The sequence below is a fragment of the Montipora foliosa genome, chromosome 1 (assembly GCF_036669935.1).
Source record: "Montipora foliosa isolate CH-2021 chromosome 1, ASM3666993v2, whole genome shotgun sequence".
NCBI lineage: Eukaryota > Metazoa > Cnidaria > Anthozoa > Scleractinia > Acroporidae > Montipora > Montipora foliosa.
This window is the reverse complement of record NC_090869.1, coordinates 49,023,107-49,043,106: the sequence shown is the minus strand read 5'-3', so window position 1 is coordinate 49,043,106 and position 20,000 is coordinate 49,023,107. Positions and strand designations below refer to the sequence as shown.

Sequence of the window (20,000 nt, the reverse complement as noted above, 5' to 3'; positions counted from 1 at the left end):
ATAGAGAGGATTTAAGTCGTCAAACTTCACAGTCATCTTTCTTTTTGTTACCTTAAAAACATGTAAAAGATCCGATTTCCAAAACAAGCGGTTGGCAGTTTTTACAAATGGCTTTTCGGTTCCGAAAAGTTTTCGGGACTTTCGAGAAACGGGCCCCTGTTCACTTTCTCATTGTTTTATAGACAGGAAAAAAGATCAGCTTCTTTCTGAGCTGAAGCAGTATCGCAAGATCTTTATGTGGATGGAGGTCAGTTTTCCAAAGATCATAAAGCCTGTAAAGCGACTAAGAGTTGTTTTCAGTTTATTCTTGATAGTAATTTCGAGTTTGCTGGCTTTTTCTTTGACACATTAGTATGGTGCAATAACAAGCAAGCAAGGACGACGAAGACGGCAACGAAAACGTTGCATTCAACTCTCCAACTTTGCTCGATCCAACATTGTTCGACTGCTGGCCGCCCATGTATGGCCGTAGCAAGAAAAAACAATTATGACTGAGGCAATGTCCATGATTAAATTCTCTTTGTAGGGTGTTCTTGGTGCCCGCAGTTTAAAGTCACGAAAAAAATGACTGAGGCAGATGCCTCGAATTGCCTCATACTGGCTACGGGCCTGCGCATGTTGAAATATGTTCGTCCATTATTTTTTGCTCGATCAAGTGTTGGATAGAGTTTGTATTTGATCGAACATTACGCCAATCAATTCTGCTCGAAGCAACAGTGTTCTGCCCCTCTTCCAACAAAGTTGTGCTCTGCTAGCCAATCACGAATGGTTGTCGTATTTTGAAGCCTAGGCTTTTACCATCATTAGTATAGTGCTATAACAAAAGCTCTATTATTTACTGCACCATTTCTCGTCTCTTGATTATCGTCACGTGATTGTGTCCAAGTAACTCATCACTTGTGCATTATCGCTTTTATTTTAACAGAAAGATAAACACGTCCATATTAGAGCAAGGATAAATGCCCGAAATGATCTTGCGAGATCAAACACCACTTTGCAAAGGATAGAGAGGACAAATAAAAAAGTAAGTAGGGACGAAAACGTAGCCTAAAGCAAAAGAACCGTTTCTGAGGAAAATGACAGGGCGTTGGAGCCTCCGCCTCCTCGTCCGTCCCCCTTGTCTTTTCGTTTATTTCCCGAATGCAAACTTCGTGCAAATGTTAAACTTAGCTATTTATTCATTTTATTACAACAACGTATAAGAAAAAAATCTATTTTTGTAATAAATTAAATTAATACATCTCTTTTAGGTCAGGGAGGAGAAGGAAGAAATTCAGAAAGAAATCGATGCATTGCGATTGCAGGTAAGTCAAATTCCAATCGTGCTCTAATAACGAAGTTAAAGGGTAGATGTTGCCGGTAAAATCCAGTCTCAGGTTGAATCCGTTGTTACCTAGGTTAAGGACGGTGCCTACTAATTAAAGATATTTTTGCCCCGGTGTGTGATTATGCAGGAAATGTAGATCTTATCAAGTGTTATTAAAATCCAAAAAGAAAATTGGGGATAACCACGCATTTTTCAAAGATAATTCATGAATAATATTTGTAGAAAGCTTTAAAAAAATATCCCTGTATTAGTAAGCGTCAGCGATAGAAAATCCGAGTATCGTCTGGAGATGCGCAGAACGTATGCGCAATAACAATAGTAGGCACCGTCCTTAAATTGGCGATCCTTACTTTACCTAGGTTGAATACGCACCCAGATGAATTGAAGAAACATTTTTTGGAGCTTAGTTTTGGTTATTATACATGGATATCAATTGACTTATTATGCAAAAGTAAATACAGATGTAATGGAAAGAACTGTGTTTTGTTGAGCCTATTCGTCGTTGTAGCGTATTGCTGAAGACAAAAGATTATTGATCTGGAGGATACGATTTGGAGTCACCAGTACGTACGTAATACAGTTCTTTCACGGTTCCCTTCCTACGTTGAAGTGTTGAGATTAAATGGATAAGTGTAGTAAATATAGAAACCGATACGATGATGCGAAACATTAAGAAGATGTGTTGAGATGCATAAACAATAGAGCTTGAGAGAAGGTATAGGTGTTTTCAGTCCTTTTTGGGGACTTGATTGCTGCTTTGAACTAGGTAGAGTGCATATTCAACCGAAATAAAATGCGTATCATCAATTTAGCCTAGGTAAAAACCGATTCAACCTGAGACCGGATTTTACCTGCAGCATAGACACTAGTTGCAATTTTCTTGCAAGTTCTCCTAGTCTCTTGTTAAATGGCACAACAAAACCAGAAAGGAAAAACTTTATGCAGTGAAGTGGTACTGTTGGGGAAATAATTCCTTTGCCCGGCAATTTTCATAAATTCGTTTTGTTCTTTCAGTTGCTATCAAAAGAAAATAGGGAAAAAGAAGAAGAGGTGAGGACTTGAGTTTGTTCTTATTTTTCAAAATAAAATACTACAACATTGTAAGTTTCCACGGTGTCATTTAAAGGCACCTTTCAGAAAGGCAGATGAGAGGGCGGGTTATAAAGAAAAGATTAATCTCAATGGTCACAGATTAAGCACAGCAAAAATTTTTCAGAGAGAGGTAGATAAACCGTATACAACTGAGTCACTGAGGAAACTAAAAACTTCTGACACAGACGTATAAGCAAAGACTATTCGTTTATTAAGTCTTCTTAAAGCCTTGGCAGTGGACAATGGTTCAGACGTTTGGTATGACAAATACGCTTGACGATAAACCTCGGCGTTTCTTTCAGTGCAACTCTATTAACGAAGGTCTCAGACGATTGAAGCACGATTTAGTGGAGGAGGAAAAAGAGGTAAGGACTTTCTGGTTTGTATGCCACCAGAAACACTTAAATATTGTAAAGTAGATTTAGAAAACTGTATGTAAGGAAGTCCGAAGCAAGGCCAGCTACAACAGGTTGCAAAATTGATGAAGACACTCGTTAAAGACACCTTTTCTAGTTTTCAATACCTGTGGGATCTAGAATTTCAACCTTTGCTACCTCTCCCCTCCCTCTCCTCCTTTCAAATTTCTGTTTTCGTCTTTGTCCCGAGCCATTGATATCATTTCCTGTTTTGATTGCTGCTGACAAATGACAAACCGACAAGTCCAGAATTTGAGTTGTTTGACTTTTTTCTGGCGCTATTCCGAAATAAATTTCATACCAGCTTAACGTGCTGTAACACACTTGTCTCGCAATTTCGTTGCGACAAAAGTTCTCTCCTTGCGAAAGAAGTTGCTGGTGGGTGTTACAAAAGTAAGTAATTAAGTTATCGTCTTCATTGAAAAATCAGACTCAACAGAGGTGAGTCTTTACAATCGAAATGTTGAAAAATAGAAACCATTTATAATCTTCAATCAGGTGAAAAAGATATAAAAAGGGACAATCAAACATCATGGTATATAATCACACAAGTTTAAAAGGGCACCTGTTCATAAACGAGTTTTTGCATCTTTCAGTTCTTATCTGGGGGAGCTGGAATTCATGTTCCCTTTTCCTTAATATCCTTGTCCATTTTGGCGGTAGCAAATCTTGGAGTGGATGGTCTTTAGTGTGGGTGATCGTATTGAACAATAGTTGATATTTCTCTTGAATTAAGGTCGATATGTTGAAGTCTTCCCAGGCAGTATATCCGTATCGGTAGCCTCGTTTGCAGAGGGTGTCGATTCGATCAAAGTAATTCTGACAAGCAGATCCCAAAACTTCTAGGCCCCAACCCTTTATGGTATCTAGGCAGCTACACTTATTCAACTATCTTTTAAGTCCATTACCCCTGACTGCAGCGTAAGAGTGCGTTTCCGCTATCATGGTAATCTTTTCGATCTGCGTAGATTAAAGGGAAAGACAAAAGTTCAGTACATGTTCATTCAAGAAACTCAGGATAGCTATAGTGTAGAGGGTCTCCAACGTCTTCTTACGGCTAAGACTGAAACCATGAGTATTGGAACCCCATCTGAAATCTTTGTTGATGATGTTAACCTTGCAAGAGTTCAGCACTTCAAGCACCTTGGCAGCCATGTTTCAAGAGATTGTATAATGAACGAAGAGTCAAATGCTCGCATACAAAGTACTCCTTGTGCTGTCGGACGATTGCGGAAAAGAGTGTCCAATTGCAGATATCTGACTAGAACCACGAGGATCAATGTGTCACTCCCTTCCTTTGCATGGCAAGGAAACTTGGACCCTTCAACAGAAACACCTAAATAAGTTAAGAAACATCCAACAGCGTCATCTAAGGTGGTCAGAAATCGCCTTTCCTAGATAGGGCTTGTCTGCCGTCTGGAAGATGATGGCCCAGTCAAAGCTCTGTTATATGGAGAGTTAGCTAATGGAACCAGAATAGAGGGACAGCCACTACTCCGTTACAAGGACACGTGTAAGAGCGCTCATAAGCGAGGGGAAGCTTTGGATGGCTGGAGCTCTATGGTTAACGACCGCCGCAAGTAGAGACTCCTGAACCACGAAGATCCATAAGGCCAAGTGTTCTTTTCATCGTAACGCAGTAAGAGATCATTTGGATAACCCGAAAAATCTTTGAAAAATCATACATTGTATTTCTCCTTCAAAATGTACTAATTTATCTAGTCATGTTAGTGTCGACGGTATGACATCCAGTGACCCAGAGGATATATCTAACCTCTTTAATGAATATTTCACCAACATCACTTCCTCGGTTCAACCTCGTCATCTACCGGAGTGTCCGAATTGGAACTATTTAACCAATTTTGTACTCCCAGCTGGATCAGACCATTTTTCCGTTCCGCCAATCACGAAGCTAGAGGATTCTGTTTTCTCTAGTGTTTCTCGACTGCCTTCGAACAAGGCTGTTTCTCGGCCTTGATGGGATCCGTGGCTTCTTCCTCAAAATGTGCGCTTCGGCTATTTCTTCCTCGATTACCTCTATTTTGAGTCTTTCCTGTGGCATTTTTCCGGACATATGGTAAATTCAGCTTAAGTGTCTCCCTTATATAAAGGAAGGCTCCCTTTTAGACCGTTCTAATTTTCTTCCTATCTCTGTTTTTGTCACTGTCTCGAAAATCCTCGAGCATTCTCAATTCTATCATTTTCTCACTGATTTTCATTTTGGTTTTAGATGGTTCCACTCTTGTGAACTTGGGGTAATAATTCTGTCGGATGATATTCTCGATAATATGGATCGGAGCCTTCGGAGCGGCCTATAATGATAGATCTAAAAAAGGCGTTTGACCTGGTCGGCCAACGCACTCTGCTCTATAAACTCGGTGTGTATGGTTGTTCTTGACTTGCACTCGACTGGTCGGCTCATATCTAAATGCCCGCTCGTAGAAAACAGTTTTTTAAAGGAGCTCTTTCTGATCCCCTTCAGGTGTCTGTTGGAGTCCCGCAGGGAAGCATATTCGGGCCATTGCTCTTTTACTATTTATCAACGACCTGCCTTTGTATCTATCTGACGCCAATTTGACTTTGCTTTCGGATGACAATACCGTGCTCACATCTGGTGCCACTCAGGACTGCAGGACGTGGAGTTGCAATTGAGCCACGTAGCTGCTGATGTACAATATGTGCATGGGATAATCTAAATCGTATGACTCTAGGCAGTGTGCCTTGAGATCCGGAGATCCCGTGTTCAAGACCCGCTCTGACCACTCGTTGAATTTGATCCTGGTAGTCCCTGCTTCAACTTCCCAGCCGCACTTGTAAATAGCCAACTGGTTTGCCTCCAGCCAGTTGGGATTCTTAACAGTTGTTGCTGTTCTGTTCTGTCGTTTCGTTGTGTTTCATTGGCCCTGAAAAGCCCCTATGGGGAGCAGTCAATTAAGTATGTATTGTATTGTATTGTATTCTAAAACTAAATCTATGTTACTCGTGTCCCCTCAGAAACTCAGATCTTTGGGTAGACAATCCCTTCACGTAACTGTTAGTGACACTGCCGTTGAGTAAGTTTCTCTTGCTAAAATTCTTGGAGTGTTATTCGACAACCCTTAAATTTCCTGGGAGTAGCACGTCGATGATCTTTTTACGTAGAATAAGTCCTTACCTTTACACTTAGAGGATCCTTTCACTTTTATAACGCATGTATGCACAGTCATCTCCTCTATTGTTCCAGTAACTTCTTCACTTCACTTCTTCGGCTTCTTCGTGTGTAGAAACGCACTGCTCGGGCTTATACTTAATGGCGCTTTTTCTGTATATATTTTACTCTTTTGTATATTGTTAGTGTTGAGGGCCACGTGTTAGGTTAATCACGGTGTTACCCTCTTCAAATAAAGTATTGTATTGTATTGCATTGAACGCTATCATTTGCCAGGGGATTAACATAAGAAGAAAAGAGGACCACGAAAAAAAGCTTGAAAAGCGCCACAAAAGATAGACATCCAACAACTAAATTATTACATGAACTATAGAATCCTCGATTTTATTGTATTTACTGTGTTATACCCGCGTCAGGTGTAAAGGCATCTATTCCAAAAATTCGTTGCAACGTTGCGTGAAGCGTTGCGGGAAGTAGACCTCAATTCTACTTACTGCAACTAGTCTCGCAACGTTTTTGGCCGTTGAAGGGTATGTTACATTGGGTAATGTGTTGTTTAACTTGTCTCGCCATGGCGTTGTGAGACAAGGTGCATAAGAAATTGCACAGTGTAACAGCTCCTTTAACGATCTATTGCTTTTAGAAATAAACCTCGTATCCAGCTAAAGAACATGGTGCAAAGACATGTTGCACCGACAAAACGTTGTGTAGTACACACTGAGGCGACATGCATAAGGGTCGTGTAGCGGGGACATGTAGCAGAACTTCATGGGACACGTCGCGGGGACAAAATCAGCCCCAATTTGGTGTTGCACAGTTATAAAAGTACCAGTTCACACGAGGGGACATGTCGCTGCAACATGTCAATGAAACATGTCCGGCATCATTTTTATGTGTGTGCACATGTTGTCATTTTATCTCTGCTACATGTCCCCGCTACACGTCCTTGATATATGTCGCCTCAGTGTGCACTGCACACGCTGTGGCTGCAACATGATCCCTCCTGTCTGCCCACCTTAAACAACATTGCATACTCACGTAATATGTTTTCAATAATTGTCGACCTCCAATTTCGTATCTCTTTATAACATTCTCATGTTTTCTTCATTGAAGAGGAAAGATCTGGAAGCGGAACTTGCGGCTAGAACAGAAGAAGAAAAGGAATTGAGTGACGAGACTGAAGCTCTCAAGTCGAAGGTATATTACCAAGCGTAGTGACACAACACATATTTCTCTGATGCGGCTGTTTACCTCTGTACCAAAATGAGTCTTGAAGTGCAAAAATAAAAGTCTAGTGGCAAGACTCTATACATGCATCATTAGCTCACCGCATTATATCCTATATTGCTGCCGACTCAGTTTTACACAGAACGCAGGGCTAATTTCGCACAGTATTGAGGAAATCAGTGCCTCTTAAGCTTCAGATTTGATTGCAGTGCTACGGTGAATGGATTTTGATCTTATTTCATAAGTTAAACTACAATCTTGGACAAAAAGGGTTGAGAATATTAAAAACAGGGGTTGCCTTACGCACTACGTCCTCAATACCGCACCCTATCACCCATCCCCCTCCCCCCTACAAGCAATGTTGATAAGCCCAGGTTCGACATGCTTTGCTTCGTCTAGCAACATTGATGGGGTGGGGGCCAAAAAGAGAGCTTGTTTTTCATACTTGTGATCATAGTTAGTCCAAAAGCAGAATTTTCCCAACAATTTTTTTGTCCAAGATTGTAGCTCGGATATAAAGTACACGAAATCTCGCATTGGGTATACTTCTTTTGCGCGCCTTAAACTATTAAATGCTGTAAGGGAATTTACCTTGTGTTGAAACAGTTGGTGAGCTGAAAGGCAAAATTATGCTCCTGTTAGAAAGATAAGTTTATCCTTCTTGGTATTTAGGTTTTGCAGACAAAATGAAGACATTGTGTCGTTTTTACAGCTCAAATACGGAATTCATCTCGGTTTCGTATTTAAGGTGTTTTACGTTTTTGCAGTGTTCACTAAAGATTTCTTGATTGTAGGTAAAGGAACTGGAAGAAAATCTCAAAGCTATGAAAGACGAGCATAATAAATTAAAGAATGAAAACTCATTGCTGCAATCAGAGGTACGCTTATCGGTCCAAATTATTTTATCCTCAGGGAAGTCTTTCGACTTTTCTACAAAAATTACAAAGGCTGAGGCCAGAGTTATACTTGATTGTAGGTGTGTGCAGTAATCGTCTCCATTTTGCGGAGTGCAAAAAATGCCAAACGTTGCTATTGCTTTAGCTTGCCACTGTAGCTGGAAGTCAAAACAGTGCTTGCATCGCACAATCCCATAATACACCTCTATTACCCCCCAAAACGTTTGCATAACCATTGTTTGCAATTTTTCCTGGGACATGAAAATGTCCCAAGAGAAGGCGAAAACAATGCCTATGCAGATTTTTGGGGGGTAAAAGAAGTGTATTATGGGATTTGTGCAAGCAGTGAATAGACTCAAGGTACAGTCTACTCCCCCCCAGGTCAAGTTGTCACATATTACTCCCGTCCCAAGCAACGACAGTATTTGACTTAACATGAGTCGACCAACGCCAGAATAATAGAATCTACCTCGCTTTCTGCAACTCGGCCCCAATGAATGAGAATGAGACCGAATCATGAATCGCGTCTGTAGGAGTCATTTGTATTTTCTCAATCTTTCTAGAGAAAAGAAGTGGAAGACAATCTCGACGCTAGTAATGGAAAGGAAAACGAGTTAAGAATTGAAAACGCCTCGCTGAAGTTAGAGGTATAACAATCAGCAAACCTCACTCCTTTCTTTCATACCTTGTTGCAACGAAACAAAGTTATAAGGGACACATCATTTTTCACGAATGGGGGTTAGGGATAGCTGGTCATTAACGATGCGCAAGAAAAGTAGAAAGGAAACGTATCTTGTACATGCACAGTGAACAAGTCCTGCTTGATGGTAGAATGTATACATTCACTAGGTGGAAACAAATCATGCACAATGAGGCCGTCTGGTAAAAAAAATCTTGGAACTAAAATGCGACGAAATAAAAAACATTGGTGCTCGTGCATGGTCAGCAAATCGTTTAGCGCAACAAAAGGAACATAATCGGCGCCATCTTTGAATGCATCTGTCCTCTAATGTTTACATAATTACGACATAACAATTTGACGAGTAGTTCCTCAGCAAATGCTGACTGCGTTAAGACAAAACTTGATCATCTTGAATCAGTTGTCAGTTTTCACGTCAGTTTCACTTACAAAACTGTCACTCAAATGTTGTTTTCCTTATTACAGAGGGAACAACTAGAAGAAAGTCTCGACGCCTGTAGAGAAGAAGGGCAAAGATTAAAGTCTGAAAACTCTGCGCTAAAGTTAGAGGTACAGGAACAGTAACATTTACTCTAATCTTTGATACCCTTTGAAACACTGTTTAAGTCCTATCACCACAATGCGTTTATTGTTTGAAAACGAATAAGTTTTAATGCGTTTCCACACTAAAACATCCTAAAACACTCAATGACTTGAACGAGACTTTTGAAAACTGTTTCTGCAGTGGAGACTTTGAAAATGCTCCAGTTTGTGTGTAGAACGATACCTTAGTGGGTGCCATTGGATATTTTTTTCCAAGGTTCATGAAAACGCTACGCGAGACGAAGGCAAAGACCAATCTTCGTCTCGCGCAGCGTTGTCTTGGACCTTGGCAAAAAAAAATCGCCTGGCAACCAGGGTAACGAAACTAAGGGTAACGTCCGCACGTATCCGGATATTTTTGTATCCGCAACTTTTTCTTTCCGGATTGAAAAATATTTACATCCACACTTAGCGTATTGAAATCGAATTTGCCCGTCCACACTAATCGATCAGCTACTGGATCAGCTACCTTTTCCAGATTCCCAATTGTATCCGGATTCACTATAGTACTCAGGACTCCTCAAGGAAACAGAGGTAACAGAGAATGCGCCATGAAGCCCTCGGCAGCCATCTTGAGAATTGTTTCACGTCATCCGGATAAAAAAAAAATTCCGGATTTGGCGTCCACACGGTTCCGGATTCATATCGGATTAAAAAATATCCAATCTGGAGAGCGTATTAAAAAAGTTCCGGATTCGCTAGCGAATTCGCCGGCTACGTGTGGACGGAAGGCGTATCGGGAAAGAAAAAGTTGCGGATTCAAAAATATTCTGATACGTGTGGACTGGGCCTAAGATTCTTTTTAAAAAAAAAGATGAGCGATCATTGGTGTAGATGATTCTCAAAGTCTTCGTTTTTGTTGCCGCTCATGTCAGTGCTATATTTTCTTTGTAGAGGAAAGAACTGGAAGATAATCTTGTTACCAGTTTATACAAAGAGAGTGAATTGAATATTGCAAACGCTTCGCTGAAGTTAAAGGTAAAGGACACAAAATTACCTACGGCTTGTATTCTCAGGAGAGGAAAATTAGGATAGGTGTTGTTCTGTTCTGTTATGTGGTTGTAAAATAAATTAAAATAGTGGAACAAAAAAGTACACTACAGTCGAGTTGAATTTTTTCAATTGCATGCAGAAGAAAGAATTGGAAGAAGACCTCAACACCAGCAGAGACAAGGAAAGTGGATTGCGGATCGAAATCGCCTCCCTGAAGTTAGAGGTACAGAAAACTGCAGAATTTACTATTTTCTAATAATACATTAACATTTACAGGCGGAAATCATTGCAAAAGTGGTGAGACAGTTAATTTCTATAACGCGACATAAAGTGAATAACCAACAGTGAAAGTCTCACCTACACGTCAATGAAATGTCAATCAAGTCGACAATCGACACGTCAACACAAAATCAATGAAGATTATTCAAGAAGTGAAGAGACCTTACTTCTATAAAACGCGATATTATTTATATCCAAACTAAGATAGGGAATCACCAGCTAATATATAGATTTAGCCAAGCCTAAAAACGAATTTAGCCTGCGATCAAATTGAAACCCAGTACCTGGTCAGCGGTCAACTTAAGAAAATCAACCGACCTGATGAACTCTAAACTTGAGCCCGCGATATAGTCACGTGATACTGGTCACATTGGCATACATGGAGGGGTGGACATACGTACGGTCGTGCGGTCATACGATGAACCATACCCCATAGATCCGCTAGGAAAGTCTCACCGACAGGTCAATCAAACTTACAGCAGACGTGTGTTTTCCCCAAAATTTCAGTTATCCCACATATTTTGACAAATTTGTCAAAGTAAGATGAAAATCGAATTAATTTTAAAACAAATTTTATGCATTTTATTTTTTATTGAAAAAAAGTCTTAATTTACTCATGTAGAAATCAATCTCAGCAGTTCTCGGATTCCGTTCAATTCTGAACTTTTCAGACTTTCCTTTAGCTACTTGACGCGGCGTTTTGTCTTGGCCAAGAGACTCTTCAGAGACCTTATGAATTCAAAGGCAAATTCGTTGAGCTTTGCGCCTAAAGTCCCGTTGCAAATTCTAGATGTTGACACGAACATTTCACAAATATTTTACAATGGTTTTGCTTTTGTATACATTTCCTTTCGCTACCGCTTTATAACTCCGAACATCAATCTCAAAATGCTGCAGTACTAGTTCGCAGTTGAATTACATATCTTTCACATCCATAATCTTCAACGTAAAAATTATTCTTGCGACTTTTCCGTACATTTGTTTATATCCGATCGTCTGTTTATTTTGTAGAAGAAAGGATTAGAGGAAAATCTTGAAGCCGGCAAAGAGAAGGAAAACGTTTTGAAGAATACAAACTCCTCTCTTAAATCACAGGTAATCAAAAAGACGCCGCTAGTATTTTCCTAGGAGTAAACTTCATCTTCTAAGACTTGTGTTTAATGGGTTGTTCGGCTTTGGAGGCTTAAGGTAAGAGAGCTTTGAGGCTAAAAGGTAAAGAATATTCGTCTGGTAAACGCTGTTTCGAAATTCTTTCACAACATTCAGACAATTTGAAATGTTCGCACTAGCGAATATCTTCCCTTTTTCATGAATGATTTTTACGGGTTTATAGTCACGTATTTCCACCATGAAGCTTGAGAGAATCCATCACATTCCATATGTTCAATTCTGTACATTAAAGCAAACCAATCATCACCTGAACCTGTTTTCATAACCTCCCTTCTTGACCTAGTTTCCTTTGGCCTTGGCTCAGTAATAAAACCTCCGAACTAATCACCAGAAAGCCATAGTCGGATTTTTCCACTTTCCCCATGGCAAGTCACCTTGGAAAAATTACACATCTTCCAGGAAGTTTTTCTCTACGTTTAAAACTTTGCTATAACCTTTCCTTTGCCTTGGGTTATTGAAAGGGCCAGGCTTTTGGAACAGGCGCGGAAGATCTGCGTGCTTTCATGAATCACCTTTTTGGGTCAAAGAGTTTCGGACACTGAATTTCAAGAGTAGAAACGAGCAATTATTAAGGTTATTAAACTCTCAATTGGCCTCTTTGACGGTTTGAAGATCTATCTATTAGGAATTCTGCTTCATAGGTTCGTAAGTCCTAGAGCCTAGCTGCATGAGACCTATAAGAAACAGGTCCTTGGCTCTGGGGTTCGATAGAAATGATTTGTTAGGTTTAAGAAACAACTTTTTTGAAAATCAGACGGAACTATAAATCTTACGTGATTTGGATTCCCTACGGTGTGAAAAAATAGTCTCCAAATAAAAATACTCTTAATCTGACTTTAATTATTCTCTTAAAACTGAAGAATCTAAATTCTGATTAATTATGACGTATTTCCATTTTTTTTTAGCTGTCCGAAATAGCTCACAAGCTGTGCGAGGGGATAGAGATGGTGTCATCTTTACGAGAAGAAGTATGTTTTTTGTATCCACTTCACTTTCTATGAGTCACTTACGGTGCGTTCGATTGACCATATTCCGGAATAAGAATACATGGAATAGAAGCTCGAAATCCTTCGTTTTTACGGAGATTCACAATAAAATTGTCAAACACCTGCTAAAATGCTATTTTAAACATATGTTTATTATCCATGTTGCTTCTTTTTTAGTTGGCTTCACTGAACATGAAACTTTCTGCAACGGCATCAGAATTGGCTGACAAGGAAAAAGAGGTGAAAAATGTTTGTCCTTGCTTTACCATGGCTCACGCGGTAAATTCATTAAATCTGAATCAAGAACAAACCTCTTTATATCTCAATTAGCTTCGATAGCCTTTTCCATTGGATAGTGCCAACCTTAATCGAGCATGTGTGTAATAAGCCAATGTAATGTTCTTAATCTGGCAGGTTCTTAAAGCAAAGTTGAGAAAATGTTTGCACTGCAAAAGACAACGGTAAATGAGTGTTCCATACTTAGGGCCTGGCTAAACTAGGAAACATTGTTTCGCTGGGATTGCTGCTCGGGTGGCTAAACTGGAAAACAATTGCTTCGCGAGCAAAATTTGCGTCCGAGACGCAATATGTTTTTGACCTGATTCAAAAACATTTTCTTGCGTCCGGGAAGCAAGATTTGCGTCGGCAACAATGTTTGTCAAGTGGCAAAACTGGGAAACATTTGCGTCCGCGACAATGTTTCCGCAGCCATGGTTCCTTGTTTAGGCAGACCCTTAAACATACTTCTATAACTAATTCAGTTCTGAAAGTTTTTGTCTCCCGTTTTCGCAAAATTGTGATATGCGGGTGCTCTTGTTCAGTTCCACTTCATAAAGTAAATTAAGTTTAACAGGTTTATTGCTTTTGTTAAAGGCGCTGTTACACTATGAAATGTTTCGTGCAACCTGTCTCGCAATGTTTTGGCGATATTGTGGCGGGACAAGTTGCACGAAACATTTCACAGTGTAACATACCCTGCAATGGCCAAAATCGTTGCGAGACAGGTTGCACGAAAAGTAGAACTTAATTGTACTTTCGGCAACGGCTCTTGCATCTTGTCTCGAAACCATTTTGGCCTTTGCAGGGTATGCTGCAATGTGAAATGTTTCGTGCAACTTGACCCGCCACAATGTCAGCAAAACATTGCGAGACAAGTTGCGCGAAACATTTCATAACTGCGCCTTAACTTGCCAAATCTTTTTTTCATTTGCTATCTCTTGTACAAGCGTGATATTCGTCATTTCCGCTCTATTGTCCTTGGAGTTGTTCTATGTTCTTATAGGGTTCATATACATGTATTTCTGTGTTTGTGGAAGTAAAATCTTCATTTTTATTTATTTTTAACAATGTGAGGTGGATAAAATAGTATTTTCTGCACCAGTGTTTCGGATTGCCATCGGGCAAATGACTTTTCAAGCACAAATACCGGAATAAACGACGTCATTAACATAAATTAAAAAGAAAACAGAAAGAGAAACAAAATTGGTTTGCTGCAAAACGGCATGAAAGGACGTCATGAGCACCTTCGGAAAATTTAAGTTTCGTTTCAAAGTTGCATATAAAAGTGATTACTGTTACACCTTTTGGCTATTAAAATGAATGACTGAGACGGAAATTGTTAGCCCCGGTAGATGAAATGGAGAGATGATATTCCAGTTTTTCGATGGTAACTCTGGGATACTCGGGAAAAATCTGAGTGCTCCATTGCAGGAGTCGAACCTACGACCTTCCGACTTCTAGTTCGGATGTTCTACCACTGAGCTACAGGAGACGCCTGGCAGCCGGGCTATTATATACTACAACGAACTATTGTAGGTTCAGTTGACAATGGTCCCGCCATACTGCTCAGTGGGACTGGAATTTTCGAAATGGTGGATTATTATCAATACACGCGGCCAACTGACAAACCGCCCTCTGTAAAACGCTCCTTTCTGCGGGCCAAACGGGAAATGTGCGGGCTGAAAATGCATTTTCCTCCCTGATTCAGATTGGCTGAAGAGATGTCAAACAACTTTGCTCGGTCGGCAATCAGATCCTAAGCATACCATTTCAATGCCAGAGTTGGCGCGAATTATGTAGATGAGTTTTTTTACACCTTTTTTTCTCAGTTTTTCTGTTGTTTAGCTGATCGTATTGCAGCAACAACTTTCCATACCATGTTTCATGCTACATCTCAGTATAATGATAATCACATCACTTTTGTCGGACACATAGTTTATTGCCCCTTCGCTCTGCCAGGGCGTAAAAATGATGCTACTCGGGCCACAAATAAACTATATGCCCTCCAAAAGTCGTGTGATTGTCCTATTCTCGCTATTGAAATGAATATCTTTAATGACCTGGATCAGTGCCACGAGTCTCCTACATTTCAGTGGTAAAGCATCCAAACTACTCATTGGAAGGTTGTCGGTTCGACTCTTGCAAAGGAGCTCTCGGATTAAACAAAAAAAGATATGTTGATACGCGTTTGTTAAGTTTTGATTTTAAACATCATTCTCTGTTCTAAACAGCAGCTAACATGATCGATTAAACTTGTTTAGAAAGCAATATGATGACCTGATGGCAGAATTCCAGATTCAGGATAATTTCTTCAGAAGCCAAGTGAGTCATTTTCTCTAACTTGCCGAATATTGTAACTAATTGGTTTGATGTAATATACTGACTTGAATGTCATCACTGATGAATGGACTGTGTTTATCAACTTTTTAAAATATTTCCTCTAACCCGTGCGACTTTTGTACGCCAGGTTTACAGGATTTGCATGCGTTTGGCTTGAAGCTCTGCGCAAGCAATAACATCTTATCATCTATTTGCTGATGAATTTTGTATCTGCTACCGCCATTCAAGCTCATTTGTAATCTCATTTCATACCAAATAACTGTCATAAAAAAATAGCTGACTTAGATTAATATCATGATTGACAGCGTGAACGTCAATAGACCTTTTTGCAGATACGGCGGCCAATTTGATTTCTATTGTTTCGAAAGACATTATAGGATGCTCAGGGAGCAAATTAATATGTATTTGTCCCCTGGGAATCCCATGATAGCCATTTTAAACAATAGAAATCAAAATGGCCGCCTTATCTGCTAAAAGGTCTATTGTCAGTATTGCAGGGGATTTGTCAGCTGAAGTTGTTTTATGACCCAGCTCCCTGGCAGATTGGAAGTTTTAGGGGAATAGAATTTTACCAAAAACAGCAGCCTGCCGTTTGCCAAGTTCATGTAGACGCTATGCGAAACTGATATCTCCGGCTATTGTGAAAATCATAGAAGAACTTTGTTGAATTAAATTTCAGTTGCAGAGAGTGAAATTTCAGGCTGAGATGCACTGGGTAAGTGACTCAAAAAATGCTTATTGTTACTAATAAAGCCCCGTTCAAACGGACGCAACATTGTTGGCCGACAACTCCCAACATTGTTGGGTGTTTCATGTTTCGTCCGTTTGCACACTCTGTTGCATGTTGTTGCGTGTTGTTGAAAGTTGTTGCACGGGGTTTGAAACTGATCAACTTTTGAGCCAACAACTCCCATCATTTCTTTTGTTCTGTAATCGCCGAAGCGTTGCGCAATCCGTTTGCACATCTCTTCCAACATTGTTGGGGCCACCCACGTGCAAATTACATATGGTCTCCATGGAGATAGCAACGCGTTAACAGCCGAATTTTGTAAGTTTACAAATTGATATGGGTGGTATCCTTCCCATATTGTTCTGCAGGTCCTTGCATTGTTGGGAGTTGTCGTGCACCATCCAACATCTGCAGAACCAACCGTGACTCCCAACAATGTTGGGAGTTGTTGCGTCCGTTTTCCCGGGGCTTTAAAGCACACGGATGACATGTTTCTCTTGTTCCTGTGGAAGCACCGAGCTGTTGAAGGTCACATAAGGTAGCGAACGCCTGTTAAATTGTGTCTCTCTCAATGCCAGACATTGTGCTTCATACTCTTTGTGAATAGTGCGTGGGTTCTTTACTTTGCATTGAACTTTTATATATCAAGAACTAAGGGTTGTGAGACTGGGCCAACAGTCTTAAGTCTCCCGGGAAGATTTGTCTAACCCTGAGTGTTGAGCATGACGGAGTTGTACTCAAGACCTCTCGCATGTACTGTAGACAAAGCCTCCCAGTTTAGCTCGGTGATAGTAAACTGCAGGACTTCAAATGGACAACATTGACAGGTTGTTGTCTGCCCTATTGTTTTCATTTGTTTACAAATTCCCGTCTATTTACTTTTAGGGAAAATAATGCCTCAGTCAACTCAGTGCAAGGCCCATGCATTTATGATCATTTTTGTTGACAATAAGAACAAACAGTTACAGGCTGATTTAAACGATTTAGTGAGAACTACTTATTTTTATTATTTCAGCACATGGCAAATGGTTACAAGTGGCAAAGTGAATGCCTTCGAGAAAGGTAACTCTTGAGAGGCTAAAACATTTTTTTCTGCTAGGGAGAAAAAATAAACACTGCAGTGCGTCCGGACGAACTATCCACTTTAGTACGTCTTCGAAGACACTAAACTGGATAGTTCGCTCAGACGTATTCACTGTATATGCCCGTCTTAGTACTAGACGAATTTAAGGGAGTCGCAGAAATAAGATTTGCCCAATTTCGCCCCAGACGAATTATGTGTCTCTAGTATAAAAAAAAATTTATTTCCAAAGACCACAGTAAAAGTTCGTTGGTATCACGTGTAAAGGGACATTTTACATTCCAAAGTCTTTTTTGTCGGTTTATGACAACCCCAACAATATGTTCAAATATCTTTTCAAAAAAGTAAAACTTTGTAGGTGTTTTTGGTTGGAATAGGTTAGGCCAAAGTTAAATTCTATTTTGTAATTAAATTATAGGGAACTCAACAAACACTTTTCAACTTGAAGCCTTAGATAGACGAACTTGATTGTTTTCGAAAAACATCGTTAAGTCTAGGGGATCGCCGCACGAAAGTTTGTAAATTTGAAAGGTACATTCTATCCGAACGTTGAATGCCCTTTTAAGCTCGATTTAAGGAGTTTAAGCAAGCGACGTTTTTGAGCCATGGACGGCAACTGGAAGTGAGTTGTTTCCCCTTTTAACCTGTCTTTATACAACGACATTAACATTACTGATTGGTATATACTCAACCCCCGGTTACTAAAAATTCTAGCTTCTGATTGGCTCGCCAAATCCCGGTTATCAGGGAATAACCGAGGTTTTGGAAAGCAGTACACCAAGAGTCGGCGCGAACTTTAAGTCTTGTTCCGGCAAAATGGCTGAAAACAACAGGTTTGGAAACGTCTCGACAATGCCGTCCCGGAAGCTACAAAGAAAGCCACAAAATTCGACATAAAACGTTTTTGAGCCACGGACAGCAACCAGAAGTGAACTTTCCGCATGCCAGGACAGTAGTGTCTCCTAGAATTTCAAAATAATCATCTCTGATGGAGAAAAGATACTTAATTATGGGTATGAGGTGATAAACGACTATAATTATCGCATTTCCAATAAGTACGAATGGAATAATTGTTTTAGCATATACTTCACGATTAAAACATTAAAGGGGCTAGGTCACGCAATTTTAGGCAATTTCAGCACTGATCGAATGGTCATAGAATTGACTAAAATATCAAAATAACTGTTCAAAACTATAGAAGAACTCTAACAAAACACAGGAAAGCCAAGAAGGGACATCGATGGACAAAACTGGAGAGGATTGAAACGGATTGAATCTAGGTAAATTTGAAAAACGTCGGCCCACCTTTTTTCAAATTTATATCAGTCTATATCAAAATGTCATTTACAAAGCTGGAAAATCATTCTTAGTTGTTATGTGGCCGTGATTTTGCAAATGAAAGACTCTTGCTCTGCCAATTTGATGTTTTGAGCTCATAATTAACAAAATTAAACAAAATTACCGAAAATAGCGTGACCTAGCCCCTTTAAGAAACATTTGCGTTGCTGTTACATGATCTTAAAACGCAAAATTATCGACAGCGAGAATTAAGAGCCTTTAAACTTCACAGTTTCGTAACATTAAATGTGTTTTTTTCACATAGTGAAGGAGAGAGGCTTTTTGAAACAATAAAATACCATGTAAAAGACTTTCCATGACAAAGTCGTTAAACTATAATTGTTAATGGATAGGTAGTGTAGTAGTCCTTGATTGAACGAACAATTCAGTTGTGTGCGTAAAAACTGCAGTTCGTTGTGTATGAAGTGATCTCTCAGTTGCAAAGAAGTGAATAAATATCACTTTGTACTTAAAAGAATTTGCCCTTCATACCTACCCCTAACACCTACGCAAAACTTGAAATGAAAGATTATGTAAAATATCTTGGCTTGATGATTGATTCAAATCTTTCATAGAAATTCCACATAATCAGCAAGTGGATAGGAATTCTAGCCAAGATTCGACATTATGTCCCGCGTCGTGTTTTACTTTCAGTGTACAACTCATTAATTGTCCCTTACTTAACTTATGGTATTTGTGCTTGGGGAAATTGTGCCTTGACATTTCAAAGAAAGATCGTAACTTTACAAAAACGGGCCTTACGTCTTATTTACTTTAAGTCTGAGGAACACACCGTACTCTTCTTTCTCAAATCAAATTGCCTTCCCCTACCTAGCCTATTTTTCAGAGATTGTTTTCATTTATTGTATATGATATCAACAGACAGACAGCAACAGTCAGTATACTCAATCAGTTTGTTAAATCAAGTCAGATTCATAACTACAGATCTGTTTCTAGCGACTCGTTTTATGTTAAGTTCTCTAGAACTGATAAAATGTATGAATTTTTCTCGAGAATTGGTGCCCAAATTTGGAACTCTATTCCTTATTCGATTAAACTACTTAAGCGTTCGTCCTTTCGTAAAAAGATAAAGGAATTATTACTAAATTTCTTGCGGTCAGAAGATGATTATGTCAAAGTCTCCCGTTCTTATTAAGCTATTTAATACCTTAGGCTAGCCTCTCCCATAATCTTAATTCACTTGCTTTGTTTTATATTAGTTTATTCTATTTACTGTATAATAAAGTCTTCAGTGTTATTTAGTCCATCTATCGATAAACCTTGTACTTGTAAAATGTCTTCAGTTCTCCCCGCCTCGATTAGTTTATAAGCTGTTTGCGGGGGGAAAGTAATGTAATTACTTATATTTCTAATTTTCAATAAAATTTGTTGTTGCTGAATTTTGTAGTCTAATGA

The 20,000-nt window shown here is 39.5% G+C and overlaps 1 protein-coding gene across 1 annotated transcript in view; it reads left to right on the top strand.

The window, feature by feature from the left end:
• Positions 1 to 20,000, top strand: part of LOC137970756 (myosin-6-like) — a 23,606-nt gene that overhangs the window by 3,168 nt on the left and 438 nt on the right. The window contains exons 4-21 of the mRNA XM_068817321.1: positions 183 to 247; positions 926 to 1,024; positions 1,251 to 1,304; positions 2,342 to 2,377; positions 2,647 to 2,784; positions 7,097 to 7,180; positions 8,005 to 8,088; positions 8,670 to 8,753; positions 9,272 to 9,355; positions 10,283 to 10,366; positions 10,521 to 10,604; positions 11,672 to 11,755; positions 12,736 to 12,798; positions 12,994 to 13,056; positions 13,231 to 13,277; positions 15,357 to 15,417; positions 16,115 to 16,150; positions 17,181 to 17,227. Of these exons, the coding sequence (XP_068673422.1) occupies positions 183 to 247; positions 926 to 1,024; positions 1,251 to 1,304; positions 2,342 to 2,377; positions 2,647 to 2,784; positions 7,097 to 7,180; positions 8,005 to 8,088; positions 8,670 to 8,753; positions 9,272 to 9,355; positions 10,283 to 10,366; positions 10,521 to 10,604; positions 11,672 to 11,755; positions 12,736 to 12,798; positions 12,994 to 13,056; positions 13,231 to 13,277; positions 15,357 to 15,417; positions 16,115 to 16,150; positions 17,181 to 17,227 (1,297 nt within the window). The remainder of the gene's footprint in view (positions 1 to 182; positions 248 to 925; positions 1,025 to 1,250; positions 1,305 to 2,341; positions 2,378 to 2,646; positions 2,785 to 7,096; positions 7,181 to 8,004; positions 8,089 to 8,669; positions 8,754 to 9,271; positions 9,356 to 10,282; positions 10,367 to 10,520; positions 10,605 to 11,671; positions 11,756 to 12,735; positions 12,799 to 12,993; positions 13,057 to 13,230; positions 13,278 to 15,356; positions 15,418 to 16,114; positions 16,151 to 17,180; positions 17,228 to 20,000) is intronic.